General features: G+C 41.2%; 1 protein-coding gene across 2 annotated transcripts in view; it reads right to left on the reverse strand.

The window, feature by feature from the left end:
- Positions 1-545: 545 nt before the first annotated feature.
- The window catches only part of cfap206 (cilia and flagella associated protein 206), a 71,016-nt gene continuing 53,862 nt past the window's right edge, over positions 546-17,699 (reverse strand). For both annotated transcript variants that reach the window (XM_077587271.1, XM_077587270.1), the window contains 2 exons: positions 14,461-14,595; positions 546-801 (listed from right to left, as the gene is read on the reverse strand). In XM_077587271.1, the coding sequence (XP_077443397.1) occupies positions 580-801; positions 14,461-14,595 (357 nt within the window). In that variant the 3' untranslated portion in view covers positions 546-579. The remainder of the gene's footprint in view (positions 802-14,460; positions 14,596-17,699) is intronic.

Here is a 17,699-nt window from a genome sequence, read left to right on the forward strand (position 1 = left end):
GGTGATCTGTCAGGTCAATAGTCCTAAAAACAATTAAAAGTCTATATATATATAAGTATATATATATATGTATATATATATATATATATATATATATATATATATATATATATATATATATATATATATATATTAGATAAACAAACTAAAGACAAAATCCCGATGAAGATACAGAGAATACATTTTTTTTAATATAAACCAAAACAAAAATCAGTCATTAAATTCGATTGGCGATTGGCTGACCACCAATTAAGGGTGTCCCTTGCCTGTTGACTATAGCCATTCGCTGGGATAGGCTCCAGCACCCCCCATGACCGGTTCAGAAAATGAATGTTTTAGTTTGTTTTCCAGCCCTTATCAAGATGGCATCCTCAACTGTTTTGTTTTACCAAGGTTAATGTATGCATTATATATTTCTTTTATTTCCAGAACTTAGACATAAATCATCCAAACCAGTTTTTTTATTTAGGTTTTTATGGTCACATTTGTGACCAGTGGGTTGAAATGGGTTAATGCTATCAAAAATGAGTCAAACAACAATGATGCAAGATTTTTTCTTTTGATTCAGCAAAATATAATTTATTCATTAATAGATCTAGTCAGGTTTATTTTTTCCATGCGCCCATCTCTGCATCCTCTCAGCCCTGCCAAGAATATCTGAGGTTTGGGCACACCTGTTTCACCATCTCTTTTACTTTGACAACCAACCTCCTTAGGGAGCCAAGTTTGAGTGGCATTTTCCCGTCTCATATGGCTCAGGTGGGTTTGAGTTGAGTGTGTGATTGTTGTCTGAAGATCAGCCTAGAACATTCACAGTAGAGGGTTATTTAACAAGAATGAAATTATTTAATTATGCTTTTTCAATGGACAACAACCTCAGTCGAATCGCCCCCCAAGACATGTTGAGTTTGTGTTTTTACATGTGTCCTGGAATGAGAGACTGACTATCTGCTTTCAAAGGTGGGTAGTAAATGTGAGAAAACAACTACAACCCGGGCCTGCGTGGGTTTCCTCCGGGTACTCCGGGTTCCTCCCACATTCCAAAAACATGCATGGTAGGCTGATTGGACACTAAATTGCCCCTAGGTATGGGTGTGCATGGTTGTCCATCTCCTTGTGCCCTGCGATCGTCTGGCCACCGATTAAGGGTGTTGTCCCCCACCTCTGGCCCGGAGTCAGGTGGGATAGGCTCCAGCACCCTCCGTGACCCTAATGAGGTTAAAGCGGTTCAGAAAAGGAGATGATATGAGTCCCTTGTGCAGGTTGAAGATAAAATCAAGAAGGTAATACAGGACAAAAGACTAGAAAACAGCATAGAAACAATGAGACATAAACAAGTAGCACAGGTCTAGGCAATGTTGTGATTACAATGTTGTTCGAGCAGCCAGACTTTAAGATGATCGGCAAAGAGGTTCAGAGATGGGGGTTCACGTATGGCATTGGGTATTGAGTACCAGGGATGTGAGGCACAAACAGGGAACGTGGTTTGGGTAATTGCACTCTTTCTAAAGGGAACTACACAGTCACCTCTAGAACCAGCTCTTGTTTATATGTTGGATTTTTTTTAAATTCTTTCAGTGTAGGAGGAGCTTTGTGATGGAAGATTTTGTAAACCAAGATGGCATCAGCATATTTAACACTATTGTCTCACTTCAGGCCTTTGTTTTTTTCAAATATCTGACAGTGATGTTGCGTTTTTGGTTTTCTGTCCAATACTTTCAGAGCTTGCTCTTAAACGGTTTTCAATTGGTTTTAGTGTTGTCTTGCGGGCCAATGAACAACTTGTTAGGCAGTAAGTTGTGTGCAATTATATCATTGTGTCAAAATAGTTTTACTCAGGAGTTAGATTGTTTCTAATGAACCTTAGGTTTGACACATTAAATGTAATTCTATTCAGTGTTTATATGTCGTTCAAAGAGAAGTTGTGAGTCAAGAGTGAGTCCTAGGTATGTATTTAAATTATTGGACAACTACTTGTTTAGAACCAAAAGACAGTTGTTGCGCTATAAAAAAAATCTCTTGAAAAATGGGTTAGATGAGAGAGGATAATTTCAGTTCTACGCATAGCAAGGCAAGGTGTATACAATTATTGAGTTTATTATCATCATATGTATGATTTATCGGTGTTATCATACATTTGCTACCATACATGGATGTTTTAATAGAGCAGATGTATGCATACAGCATTATTTCGCTTGCTATGAACTCTTTGTGAGGGCAACAAACTCTGGGTGACTTCCAAACAACTCGTGAGAGGCTGAAGAAGGGAGATCAACATTCTGGGAGGCCATCTTGGATTGAGGAGAAGCGATTCCAGCAAATGATGTGATTCGAGGATTGTTTTCGCCAAAATGACTGAGACTGTTTAATGAAAGCCAGATGTTCTAATGTGGAGGCATTGCATATACACACACTATTTCTCTGTAATGACACACCTATTCTTTCACAATAAAAGAGGGGCACATCATTCAAAAGATTTGGAGGGATTTGAGAGGAAGAAGACAGCGCCCCTCCCCTCAGAAGAACAAGAGTTTTCGTCTTCTGTTCTTACGCGATCATTAAATTTCAAATTTGCTAACTTGACATTAAATGGTCCTTCGAGCAACAGTCACGACCTGAGGATCTCCGGACGCGGAGTCGACTTCTGGACGGACCATGGCCACAGGAACAAAAACTTTTTCCGCGACAGATTCGGCTCTGCAGCTGGGGAGGCAAGGGTTAACGACTGACAAGACGGTGGAGATGATCTTGTTCTAGTGAGTAAGGGGACAGCGATAGAAAAAAAATCAACGAATACTAGTCTCTGGTTAGGTAAACAGACAAAGTCTATAAAACTGAGGACAAAACGTGTCCGGCCGGCTTAAGCTTAGCCTCCGCAGTGTGAATGTGAAAAAGTGTGTGTGGAGTCCGGGGTCTCATTGAACAGGATTGGAAGTGACAACCGTCTCAAGAAGCAGATGCAAGAATCCCTCGCCACTGGGTGTGGTAGAAGCTTGGAGATTACAAGAGACAGTGAAAATTGATTGTCACCCTGTTCCAGGAAAGTCAGTTTAGACATTCTAAAGTGTAAAACACACTGACTGAAATGGGGAAATCAAATAACAAAAACATGGATGAAAATGATCCTAAACAGAAATGAACGTACAAAGATTGGAAATTCGTAGAGAATGTGCATCAAAAATTAAATACCTAAACTTATGGATAACTATAAATATGATTTTGCTGGAACTAAAACACCTGCAGGATAAAATAAATACAAAATATAAAAGGGACAGAAATAAAATGGATAAAGACGGATACAAAGACACAGCATTTTGGTTGTTAGTGGCTCGCAAGCGGAGTGAAGGAGAGAAAAGAGAGACTCGCAGAAAAAAGTCATTCATGACTGTGATGACAGGTAGGGCGAAGCATTGCTTTTCCAGAGGAAAGAAGACGATGAAACGGGGTTAGTAAGGAGAAAAAAAGGACATTAAAGAAGACAAAAATTGATGATTGTCCACATGAAAATGTGTCGCATACTCAGAGGCGATATCCGGTATTGCAGAATTTCTGTCCCAGCCCAGGAATGCAATTGTCGCCTCCAGGACCACTTCTGGTCTATCAGAGTGATCGCCTGACGACAAGGTCGTCAGGGTGTACGGGCGAGTGGTCAAAAACTTGGGGGAAGGTACTCTCCCCAATTCCTAAACTACCAGAATTAAAAGATAGTTTTATGGGACAATATCTCATGATTGAAGTTGCAAATCCAAACATAGATGAAGGTCAGCCAACTACTATTTTGGTGCATAGAACTTGGACACAGGATGATGTGAAAAAAGCTGTGGAAGGAATCACGTCTAATAAAGTTGATGTAGCGGAATTTGTTCAGGGGATGGAAGATGTGAGGAAATCTTATTATCTAAACCAGGGGTGTCAAACCGATTCCGCTGAGGGCCTCAGTGGGTCCTGGTCTTTGTTCCAACCGATCCAGTGCCGACATTTTAACCAATCAGGTGTCTTCTAAAATAGGTAGCACCTGACTTTAATTAACTGATTACACTTGCAAAAGGTATCCTCTTGTTGAGTTGGAATGAAAACCTGCACCCACTGCGGCCCTTTGAGGACCGGTTTGACACCCCCTGATCTAAACGGAGTAGAGACGCAACAAATTTGGATGGCGGCATTGAGGGGTGACTGGCACATTGTGAGGTGATTAGGATCCGAAAGAAAATGAGGAGGCACTAGAGCATGACAGTAGAGAGTTCATTTTGAGAGTGCATGATTTGATTGATCGGATTGATATAACCACTGCGATTGCCCCTACAAATTCTAAATTGCATGAATTATATCCTCTGCTGATGAAACGTACTGAGGGGAGCAGTGAATTTCAGGAGCATGGTAATTCCGAGGATGAATTGGGCGAAAATGATTTTGTTTTCTGCTTTTCAGACCTGCCGAACGAGTAGGGCCTAAGCGGGTAAAATTAAAACAGCCAACGGAGATATCCCTCTCATCTTGATTTGCCATAAAATGAATAACAAACATATAATAAAAGGAGGGAAATGTTGGATTTATTATGGAATGTTTCTATGTGTTGTAAGCATTTATAATAAGTAATAAGGCTATAAATTAATTCATGGGACCACAGACACTTTTCCTCCCCATCGTCTCCTCAAGGCCCCACAGCTCGAGGACACATTGTTTTCGGACGCTTTTCGGCAAAAGACAACGGGACTGTTTTGACGGGACTCCAGCAACAGATGGCGATAATCGCATTATTGTTTGAAAATACGGCTGCTTTGTTTACATTATAATACTGCTTGGTTTACTTTAGAATGCTTTGTTTACCTTATAATGAAAATATTATGCAATTCCTCACACCGTTGTTTGGCTGCCAGTTCAAACTTTTATGCTTACTTCTGCAATTCTTACACAGTTGTTTTTCTAACCATCTAGGGTGTTATTGTACTGATTACATAACATGTTTTTCGAGTGTCGCGATTAAATACAATGATTCAGTTACTGCAATTCAGAATCCTCTTGCGAACGAAGACGCGTTGGGAGTGATTTTCCTTGCAAGTTTGTAAGCAGTAATGTTGAAAGATGTTTTCCCATTTTAATTAAATATTACTAATAATGATTTAAGGGTATTAATCATTATTCCAACAGCATGCATTTTAGGAAAAAATAAGGAAAACTGACGGTCAATTTCAAAAGAAAGGATGATGAATTTTACCTATTTAAGCAATTTTTGGGTGTTATTTTTGTTAAAACATTGTAAACCAAAGTGAAAATATGACGAGAATAAAAACTCACAAAATAACGGTGGTGTTGCATAGTTCATGCAACTAACTTCAAGCGGAAATGACTAAGCGGAAGCACTGCAGTGTGCACTGAACAAGGTATGGGTTTTTCAAATCTGCAGAGTGTAATGCTTAAAACTACCACAAGAGGAACATTTCTGGTCAGGCATACTCATCGATAATCCTTGTAAATGCTCAAAGATTGAGTTTACACACTTAGAGAAGCTAAAGAAATTCAATGACTCGTCTATTAGGATCCGACAGCAGTTTCTGGCCACCATAAAAAATGTCAACTCTCTACGATGCACGGTTTGACAAACGTAGCGTGAGAATGTTAACATAAAACATCCACCCATCCATAAATCACGCTTTATCTATTCTATGCTCCCAAAACACGTTTTTTCTGTCGTGACGCGAAGACTTGGCCAGACACTATGGTGCTGGCCGCGCTGACCCAATGTAGTTCTAAGGTAGGATGCCTTTCCATGTCATTTACAAACGCTATTTTCGGAAGAATTTCCGCCAGCGAGTTTCCAGGTGCACACACACACCCACACCCATAAATCACACTTTATAAGGATTATAGAATAGATAAAGCGTGATTTATGGATGGGCTTATAACTCTTGTCACGACAGGAAAAAGAGGTTCCAGGAGCACCTGGAAACTCGCTGGTGGAAATTCATCCGAAAATAATGTTTGTAAATGACGTGGAAAGGCGTCCTACCTTATGACCAATCAGCTATGCGGTGCGTTTAGGCCACATCATGTAAAAACGATTCATACATCAACTCTGCTTTCAGCTTTAACAAATAAAGATTGAATCAGTCCTGTCTTCAGATTTGTTTGTTTTTTACCCAGTATTCTCGCAGCTGTGATATGATGTGTGTTATTTGTTGCTAGCAGCACTTGGCCTTGACGGTTTCTCCCTATTATTGTCCTTTTTCTCATGCTAAAGTGTGTGCGTTATGAGCAAAGTATGGAAAATAGTAAAGATGTAGTAAAGTTGGTTTGTGGAAGTGCTTATGTGGGTGTCAGAAAGTAGAATGCATTCTTTAACGATTCTCAAAGAAAAACATTGGCGGATCCCTTCCGTGAAAACATTACATCAATTAAGCAAACTTGTGTGGGCAAATTGGGCTTAGATTTTTGATTCTCTGCAAATTATGTGGAGTTATTGGGGACTGGATGGGAATTTTAGCTTACAATTAACTAATGGTAGTCTCCTCTAAAATAGAATATTCACAGCTAAAACGTGATATTTAGAACATGATACCTCGCTTGTGAGGCATTACTAAATAGAAAAAAACATCAAGGAATGTATTACAGATAAGCTGTGTGTTTGAGAAGAAATCCTCTCCGCCTCTTGCAGTGTCTCTAAACCTCAGTTAGCGGCTAAGAGCGCGCTTCCGTTGGACATTTCAGAATAAGAGCAAATTGTGGTCTACAGAAAATGCAGGGGATGTGGTTATTTTTGCATTTTTCGAATTATACACCAGAATCTTTCAAGTTACCGCCATGATGAAAAAAAATCTGATTGTAAATCATTAGTTAATTTGACTTCAAAATTGGCAACAGAGCAAGACAGTCATTTTTTACCATTTTGTTGATTTCAATGGGCTCTTATTAGCAGTGAGCAAAACTTACATTGAGTTTTTAACCTATATTTCATATTTAATGCTAAACTGGCTTTCAGATGATGTATGCATTGTTTAAAAAATATTAATATAATTTTTGAATGGTTGGTTTGTTAAAAAGAAATGTAACATTAGTGGTTAGTTGCTTCAAGAGAAAATGAAGAAAACATTGACAATATTATCTCATATTGGCAATATATTATGAGTCCTTTTATCGAACACTAAAATTTATCATTGTGACACACCTAGTAAAGGATTGTTTTTCTCAAATTTACTTATTGTAGGTTTTAACTATAGTGACAGCGAGTGATGAGCAACTAAGTACGGCTCCTATCTTACATAAACATCATCTCCTTGGTGGGGGTGAGGCGAGTGGGTTGCAGGAGGAAATCAGCCATGGATTTTGCTGTCCTGCCCTCCTTGAGTGCTCAACAATACGGGGGTGATTTGCGGAGTTTGCATGTTCTCCCCGGGCTTGCGTGGGTTTCCTCCCACATTCCAAAAACTTGCATGGTCGGCTGATTGGACTCTCTAAATTGCCCCTAGGTATGGGTGTGAGTGTGCATGGTTGTCCGTCTCCTTGTGTCCTGCTTTTTACACGGCAACGCGCTCGTAACATAACATAAACAAATTTAAATGAATTTGGATTACGATGCAGACACACTCAAAAATACGTTTAATCTAACCTCACACTAAACTTAATTCAAATTTTCTTTTACATTTTATACCTTTCTTCTCCCGGCCAGTTTGGCTCTATTTGCCCCGCCTCCACCCTGACTTTCAGATGCAGCTAAAAGAAACCTATCGAGGGTTGTTTGCTTTTGTATTCCCTTCAGAATATTCCGAAAATGATGCACACAAATGTCCTCACAATAGGATAACGCACGACCACTTGCCAAAGAGAAGTAGTATATACACCATTCGCACTGGCTAACGGGAAAAAAACACTGAAAAAATGCAACACTCCGCCCAGTGCTCGCAGAGACATTACACGAGGGAGTTGCGGGGAGAGAGACAGTGCCCATGATGTTCTTATGAGCAGCCTCTCACATCCGCTGTCTGCTCGTATATCAAAATGTGTCTCGTATCTCAAGAAAAGTATTTGATCAAAATTTTACTCTTATCTCAAATTGCTCGTATGTCGGGGCACTCGTATGTCAAGGTACTACTGTACTTTGAAGGTATGCAACTGGTTTAAGACTTACAGACTTGTCATTGCAAGTACACAGTTTAATACAGCTAAATGTTAGTACAAATGTAATGATTGACAAGAACAATCTTAGAAAACGAGAAATTGACCATTCTCTAAGCTCCAAAATGTCTAACTAAGAAACAAAATACATTTGTCGTTTTTGGGTTTGAGAAACCATTGTGGTGCATGGGTTCTAAATCACTTTGGGAATGTGGCACAAGAAGATGGACTGCTGACAAGTCAGAGAGGATAAGTTTTCCTTTGTCCTCAACTTGTAAATGATGCACGTTCCATCTTCGATTTCCCATGTTCTTTGTTTCCCCACGTCCTCCCGTCAGGTTTGAGTTTGATATTTGATTTTCAAGACTTTGCTATTTTTGGAGAATCTTGCCAAAGTCATTAAAGTTTTTGTCAAGTGCACTCATCCATTGCCTGCTTCCCTGCATTTGGGTCCAACTTGACGTTCCACGCTCGACGTCACCAAGGACATAACATATGCGGTGATGTTTCTTAAGATTATCCCTTCAAAGTAACACATTTGTACTCCCTATTAAAACCATGAATAGGGAGGTGAAAAATCCGGGGCGTCTTATATTAGAGAAATCATAAAATTCAACAATTTTAAGGCAATTTTAAGTGTATCTTCCTGGGCAAGCAATGCCCTCTCTTCAGGTCTGCTCTGGCACAACTAAGTGAGTTTTTTTCCACGTTTTATGCAAGATGTGTTTTTTTCTTGGAATTCATTCATAGACGTCAAAATAAATTTAGTTCAGCGTTTTATCTGTTTATCTTTTCTCTATTTTGAAATAAATGACCATATCAGCCACATTGTCTTGCCTTGGGGCATTTTGTCTTTGTCAGCTTGCAGTTTCGTGCATGTCAAATTTAATTTGTGTGCATATAAGCTGTACCCTTGATTCAGTCATCATTTTTTCCCGCTACAAATACGGCGTATATGCGAGAAATTACAGTAAATAGAATGTGTCAGACAAAGTGAAGTAGGCTACAAGATCAGAGCATCCTGCCACGATCCTTGTCTGGACCTCTGTGAAAAAGTCATTGTCCCCTTAACCTAATAACGGGTTGTGCCACCTTTGGCCGCAATAACTGAAATCAAGCATTTATGATATTTTGTGATGAGTCAATCAAATCAATCAATCAAAAGCCTTTATTGTCATACACAGCTGAGTATAACGAAATTGGTGGTGCTACTCCACAAAGTGCGTTTTCCCAGTAAAAAAACATAAATAGGTAATATAAATATATAAAAAGTCACATCCTGGCAAGGTAAATACTAAAATATTGCACAATCTAAGATATGGCACATTGTTATTGCACACCCCGAAGTTATTGCACAGAAGGGATTGTTTGTCGTGCTAACGCGAGTTCAGAGTCCTGATGGCTGTCTATTTGTCCATGTTTTGTGAGACCTGTAGCGTCTGCCAGAGGGCAGCAGATGGAACAGGTTGTGACCAGGGTGGTATGGGTCCCTAACAATGTTCCCAGCTCTGCTCAGGTAGCGAGGGCTGGCAATGTCATCCAGTAAGGGCAGAGAGCAGTCGATGATCTTCTGGGCGGTGTTGATCACTCTGTGCATGGCTTTTCTGTCTGCTGCCGTGTTTTCAGTGTACCACACTGTAATGCAGTATGCAAGGATGCTCTCCACAGTGGCTCTATAGAAGGTTACCAGAAGCTTAGTGTCAAAGTTGTTCCTCCCAAGTACCCTCAGGAAATGGAATAGTTTCTGGGCCTTCTTCACCACTGCCGTGGTGTTTGTAGACCAGGAGAGCTTGTCCATGATGTGGACCCCAGGAATTTGAAGGACTGGACCCTGTCTACACATACTCCATTTATGAGGAGTGGGGCCAGATCTGTGCTGTCTTTGTGAAAGTCCGGGATTATTTCTTTAGTTTTCATGGTGTTTAGTGTGAGATTGTTCACCGAGCACCACGAAGACAGTTTGTTGACCTCATCTCTGTAGGCAGACAAATCCCCCCTTACATGAGTCCGACCACAGTGGTGTCGTCAGCAAATTTGATGATGGAGTTAGACTGGTGGGTCGGTGTACAGTCGTATGTGTACAGGGATTATAGAAGAGGACTCAGTACACAGAGTCAGGCTTGAGGGGAGCCAGTGCTCAGTGTAATGGAGAAAGAGAGGTGGGGACCAAGTCGAACAGTTTGTGGACGGTTGGTTAAAAAGTTCTTAATCCAGCAGCAGATGGAAGAGGATAGTCCAGGGTGGGGGAGTTTGTCAGCCAAAATGTCCGGTATTATAGTGTTGAAGGCTGAACTATAGTCAATGAAAAGCATCCTCACATAGTTCCCATGGTGCTCCAGGTGGCTCAGTGCTGTGTTTAGAGCTACGGCGATTTGGGTCCTCAGTGGACCTATTTGCTCTATATGCAAACTGGTGAGGGTCAACTGAGGGAGGGATTGAATCCCTGATCTGTCGGGCGACCAACTTTTCAAAGCACTTCATGATCAGAGGCGTAAGTGCAACAGGCCTATAATCATTCAGCTGTACATGGTTGGCTTTTTAGGGACAGGGATAATGGTGGCAGATTTCAGGCAGGATGGGATGATGGATTGTTGCAGGGAACAATTGAAAATCTTTGTGAAAACCCCAGTCAGCTGGTCAGCACAGGCTTTGAGCACCTTCCCAGGTACTCTGTCAGGGTCAGCAGCCTTCCTGGTGTTCACAGTCCACAGTACCTGTCTCACTTCATGTTCCTGAAGCTTCAGTGTACTGCTGCAGGGTGGCGGATGTGTTGAGACTGAATCCGATTTGTCAGTTTCAAAGCGGGCAAAGAAACGGTTCAGTTCCTCTGCTAGAGAGGCATCTGCATTAACAGACACATTATTGTCATAGTAATTGGGAATGTGTCGTATTCCCTGCCACAGTTTCTTTGGGTTATTTTCCGTGAAGTGCTCCTCAATTCTCCTTGTATATGCTGCCTTGGCCTTTTTAATGCCTCTCTTCAGGCCAGAGCGGTAGCGCTGTATTGTAACTTGTCCCCTGACCTGAAGGCGGTGTTACGGCATTTGATGAGTGCCTGTCTCACTGGTCAACCAGGGTTTTGGTTAGGAAAAACAAGGATACGTTTATTAACAGTGACAGTGTCCGTACAGTTTTTGATGTAGGAAAGTACAGTGTCCGTGTAGTCCTGGAGGTTGTGGTGTTCAAAAAGTTACCAAATGGTGCGGGAAAAACAGTCCTGCAGCTGAGAAAGGGCGTCCTCAGGCCATGTTTTTATTATCTTTATTTGTGGCCTTGTTAGCCTCCGGAGTGGGGTGTATGAGGAGGTGAGGTACAGTCAGAGATGGTCGGATCCAGCAAGGTGAGGCTCTATAAGCATGTTTGATGTTAGAATAAAAATGGTCTAGAGTCTTATCTCCTCTGGTGTGACACTTCACGTACTGGATAAACATAGGCAGAAGTCTTTGAACATGCTTTGTTGAAGTCACCGGCGACAATAAAGACTCCATCGGGGTGGTCAAGCTGCAGTTTGTTTACAGTCGCTACCAGGAGGCTAAGTCGGGTGCTAACGTTAGCATCCGGTGGGATGTAAACAGCCATTACAATGACAATCGTTAGCTCCCTAGGTAGATAGAAGGGCCTGCACCGAACTGCCACGAGCTCTAAATCAGGGGAACAGTGAGTGTTAATGATCCTACTGTTGCAGCACCAGTCGTTGTGTATGTACACGCAAAGACACCCCCCCTGCTCTTTCCAGAGTCTGTCGTCCGGTCCTGCCGGTGTAGTGTGTGGCTAGCTAGCGATACCGCGGGATCGGGGATTTGCGTGTGTAGCCACGTTTCCGTGATGAGAATAATGTTGCAGTTCCTGACAAAGCTGTTGCTAGCAAGCTGAATTTCCAAATCGTCCATTTTGTGGGTCATGGATCTGGCGTTGGTCAAGAAGATACTCGGAAGCAGTGCTCTGTGTGGTTGTTTCCTTAGCTTAGCAGCTAGGCCCGCCCGGCATCCGCGCTTTTGCTTTCTTTCCCTTCGGCGCCTCCGTCATACTCTGAGTGGGCTGACTATCCACGGAGATCCCGGTGGTCTCGAGATGTCCTCGGGGATATTGTAGGTTCGTTGGTAATCTGTTGTGATGGATATATCGCATCTCCTCCCGAGAGTAATTAAATCCTGGCGACTGAATGTTTGCCTCGCAGATGTTCGTAAATAACGATAAGACTGAGAAAACAAAACACCAAACTGGAGAGCAAAGAGCGGCTGAACCCGTGCGCGCCGCCATCTTGGATCCCTAGTCATCGTCAAATTATTGGCGTACCGTATTTACTCGCATATAAGGCTCCGCGTATAAGCCGCACCCTTAAAATTGCCTTGAAATAGTTGAATTTTACAATTTGTCGTGTATAAGCCGCCCCTTTATTCACAATTTTCCCCTCCATAATCATGGCTTTAATAGGGAGTACAAGTGTGTTACTTTGAAGGGAAAATCTTAAGAAAAAATCATCACACATGGTATTTCTGAGATACTATATGAATCAAAAGCACATTATTAGGGTCAATATCAAAAGGAATTAATTCATCCACTAATGTTTTTCTTACTGCAAAACAGAAAATAACCAACAAATAGTAAATGTTACTTTGCCGACTGGTGAAAAGAGTATAGCAAGTCGTGTGCGCATATAAGCTAAAAATGCGGCTTATATGCAAGTAAATGCGGGAATTTTAGCTGGTTTACCACTCTGGGTAAGGTTTACCACTGTTCCCAGTTCTCTCCATTCATAGATAATGGCTCTGACAGTGGTTCGCTGGAGTCCCAAAGCCTTGGAAATGGCTTTGTAACCTTTTCCAGACTGATAGATGTCAATCACGTTTTTTGGTATTTCTTCTTGAGTTTTTTTTATCGTAGCATGATGCTGATCTTGTAGCCTCCTTCACTTTGTCTGACCCGCATCAGTTTGCATATCAGCCAAATAGATCCACCGAAGACGCAATAACAACCGCTCTCCACATTGCGCTAGCCACCTTAAGAAAAGAGCGAGCTATGTCAGAATGGGACGGTCACCAAAGCCATGAAAGTGTTGCATGCTATGTACGGAAACTTGAAGTCCATTTCCGGCGTGGAAGGGATTTCCTTCTACATGGCACCAGATCTATTTCTTGGTAAATGGAAAGGCCTTTTTGTAACCCTAAGCCTCAGAAGCCTTATTCTTAGAATTGTGCAAAAGGCATTTGATGGGAGTTATCCCATGGGACAATAGAACCCAGTCCCTTTGATTCCTGAGGGAAATGAGGGATTGCATACCTGTCAACCTCTGCCGATAACTGCCCTTATAAATGATTATGATTCCCCTTACAAACCCCCCAAAAACCTGCCAGTTATCGGGAGAGGTTGACAGGTATGGTTGTCTCCGTTCCTTGTAACTATAAGGTATCTTATCTTTTACAATGTTTTTATCTTCTTTATATGACTTGTCCTTTGAATTAATCAACTTTTTTATACTTAGTTTGGTGAATCCCTACTTAAGTAGAGATTGAAGGGGGAACTGAAGGGAAGTAACATTTAATATGTCGGACTAATAGTCAAAAAACAAATATTAAAGTTATTTACTACCAAAAGAGCTGAGTCTGTTTTCTCAAGTAGGGAAACTCACTGTAAATGCTGTATTTGAATACTGTGTCTTGGGCAATAAATTGTTTGGATTAGAACGCGTTGTTATTGGAGTATTTTTTGAAAACGAACATGCATGGATCTTTCAGGATTTCAGGGTCAATACGTGAACTAAAACCCATGTCCCTTCACTATGGACAAGCAGCTAGACTGATACAATTAACAGAGGTATGTAACTCCGAATTACTGCGACGACCAATGACAGCGGTTGGACTTTCCAAAAAAATGCTATTTGTAAATGTGTGGCGCTCACTTTTAATCATTCCAATACCTATTTCCTTTGGGAGTCGTTCTCCGTGCAAGCAAAAATTCCAGAAGACTGTCTTTTATTTCTACCCAGAAATGAAGAATTTCACAACTACTGTCAGTGATACTTTGAATTATTATTCTCAAGAATAGGCGGAACATGTCAATGAAGAATTTCACAACTACTGTCAATGATACTTTGAATTATTATTCTCAAGAATAGGTGGAACATGTCAATTCAAAGGCTTCATCTTAAAAAACTCCTAAATCAACATTTATTTTAGTTCATTTTTCACATGTAAAAAGTTTACATGTAAAATATTCTCGAGGACCGGATTTGGCCACCCCTGGTTTAGAGAACCTGTATCTTTCAGACATGTATTCCACATCATACATTTGAATGTTTACCTATTACATAAAACTGGATAATAAGTATAAATTGAGAGTACTGTGACTGACCAGTTTGATAGCTGACCTTCGCAGCTCCCACTCATTCCATTCATATGGCTTGACAAAATTTGTCACCAAAGGGTGAAGATCAGTTTGAGTGAAGCTCTCAGACTGACCCCCAAGTAGTGTCTTTCCTGCTTGCACCTATAAAACAGCAAAATCGTCAATGTAGATATACATATATGGGATGATGATGATGATGATTATTATTTTGTTTTTGCTGCATGTAAATGGGGTGGGGGTTGTAATTGGCAAGACCCGGGAAGCGATGAGTGATGACAAAATGTGAATGTCATCTCCATTAAGCTGAAATCACACATAAGGGGGTGAAAGGCTACTGCATGGCAAGTAACAACGACAAGGACTGCGGTCTGCCTTGTCTCTGATTGCTATGAATTTTCAGAGACCCAATATCTTTTCTGAGCACTTTTTTTGTAGAAGCAGACGGTTTGGTGAGAATGTTTTTCCCTTGGTATATATGTACCGTATGTATTCGAGTATACCGCGCACCCATAATTTTTTACAAAAAATTGGTATACATTTAAAAAAAAACTTTTTCTCAGCTCACACCAAGGATTGCACCTGTACTGGTAACTGGCAAATTTTTTGACCGGGTGTGGGGGGGATTTTCTCACAAGCGGAGGGCATATATAAAGCGCTTCAGTTTTTTGGTACAAAATGTTCCATTTAATACTCGAATAAATACAGAAATATATACCGTATTTTCACGACTATAAGTTGCACCCTCAATGAACGACACATTTTTCCATATATAAGGCGCACCGCATTGTAAGGCGCACCGCTCCGCATTACACTGTTCTACAGTAGAGGCTGGGGTTACGTTATGCATCCACTAGATCACAGGTGTCAAAGTGGCGGCCCGAGGGGGCAAATTTGGCCCGCCGCATCATTTTGTGTGGCCCGAGAAAGTAAATGATGAGTGCCAACTTTCTGTTTTATGATGAAATTCAAATGAAGATTGTAGATTATTTCCTGTTTTTCCTCATTTTAAATCAATAATTGCAAACAATTTGTACTAATTTGAATGTCCAAAAATGATCTTTCGATTAGCACGATCGAGAAAGCTGTCAATTTAATAATTGATTAATTTTGGCAGCCTAGTCGGTAGACATAACGGCCCTCCGGATGTAATCAAAACTACCACGTGGCCCCCGACAAAAAATGAGTTTGACACCCCTGCACTAGATGGTGCTGCGCTAAAGGGAATGTCAACAAAACAGTCAGATAGGTCAGCCAAACTTTATTAATACCTAGATTACAAATCAGCTTTCTGACAACTCCAATAGCTAAAACGGATACAGACTCAAAAAGACGTTGTAAAGTTGGACAAAAACTGGAACCACACACAGGAAGTCTTCCACAAGATGGGGAACGTCTGCAGACTGTGACCGAGGTAGAGAATATGCAGAGTCACTCTTCCAAGCTTATTACAGCCTGAATGATTATAGGTCTGTTGCACTTACGCCTGTGATCATGAAGTGCTTTAAAAAGTTGGTCGCCCGCCATATGAGGGATACAATCCCTCCCTCAGTTGACCCTCACCAGTTTGCCTATAGAGCAAATAGGTCCACTGAGGACGCCATCGCCATAGCTCTACACATAGCACTGAGCCACCTGGAGCACCATGGGAACTATGTGAGGATGCTTTTCATTGACTATAGCTCAGCCTGCAATACTATAATACCGGACATTCTGGCTGACAAACTCTCCCACCTTGGACTATCCTCTTCCATCTGGTACTGGATTAAGAACTTCTTAACCAACCGTCCACAAACTGTTAGACTTGGTCCCCACCTCTCTTCCTCCATTACACTGAGCACTGGCTCCCCTCAAGGCTGTGTACTGAGTCCTCTTCTGTACTCCCTGTACACATATGACTGTACACCGACCCACCAGTCTAACTCCATCATCAAATTTACCGATGACAATACTGTGGTCGGACTCATCTCAGGGGGGGATGAGTCTGCTTACAGAGATGAGATCGTGGACGGTCGATTGGTCGCCGGTCTTTCGGTCACCCGGAAGTTTGGTCGTCGGTCTTTTGGGTCGCCGGTCTTTTGGTCGCCTGATCGGCTGCTGCCACCTACTGTCAATTTAATAAAAAGCAAATTCACAGATGGTGTTTTTATTGAAGCAGTCCAATGAACCTTCATTCTCTCTGGGAGAACTTGCAATGTTGAAATACTTTAGATTAGATGGTCATTTTTATCAAACAAATAAACGTATTAGTATACTTTTAGTTAGACAGTATTTAAATCGTTTCAACAGTATTTAGACTCTAAATACTGTTGAAACGATCTAAATACTGTTGAAACGGTAACGATCTAAATATCTAATATCAAAATATCAATAAGAGCACTCATTTAACACATCGGCTGCTGCCATCGACTGTCATAGGCGCCCAATGAACCTTCATTCTCTCTGGGAGAAATAAGAGCACTCATTTAACACATCAGCTGCTGCCATCGACTGTCATTTTAGCTCCAGTATTTGTATTTCATCACTAAGTGCTGATTTTACCGCATTTTAGTGCATTTTTGTCACTTTTGGCACTTTTGCGAATCGTCGCATATCGTCGCATTTGGTCGCGCCGACGTTTATCGCTGTCTTTCCCCCGGGAAAATCACCCCCAGAGCCCGGTAGTCATGTCTGATAAGCTCCGGTATTTGTATTTCATCAATAAGTGCGTATTTTACCCCGTTTTAGTGAAATTTAGGCCCTTTCGCAAATGGTCGTCGCATTTGGTCGCGCCGAGGTTTATAGCTGTCTTTCCCCCGGGAAAATCACCCCCAATTAATGTCTGAAAAGCTCCAGTATTTGTATTTAATCATTAAATGCTGTTTTAAAAACTATTACTCCGCTTTTGGAACACTTTTCTGGGCATTCTTAACCATTTTTTCTACCTTAAGAGAGATTCTCCCATTCATTCTCCCAGAGAGAATGAAGGTTCACTGGACGCCGATGACAGTCAATGGCAGCAGCCAATGTGTTAAATGAGTCCTGTTATTGATATTTTGATAAAAATGACCATCTAATCTAAAGTATTTCAACATTGCAAGTTCTCCCAGAGAATGAAGGTTCATTGGGCGCCTATGACAGTCAATGGCAGCAGCCGATGTGTTAAATGAGTGCTCTTATTGATGTGTTAAATGAGTGCTCTTATTGATATTTTGATATTAGATATTTAGATCATTTCAACAGTATTTAGATCGTTTCAACAGTATTTA

Source organism: Stigmatopora argus, chromosome 19, assembly GCF_051989625.1.
Source record: "Stigmatopora argus isolate UIUO_Sarg chromosome 19, RoL_Sarg_1.0, whole genome shotgun sequence".
Taxonomy (NCBI): Eukaryota; Metazoa; Chordata; class Actinopteri; order Syngnathiformes; family Syngnathidae; genus Stigmatopora; species Stigmatopora argus.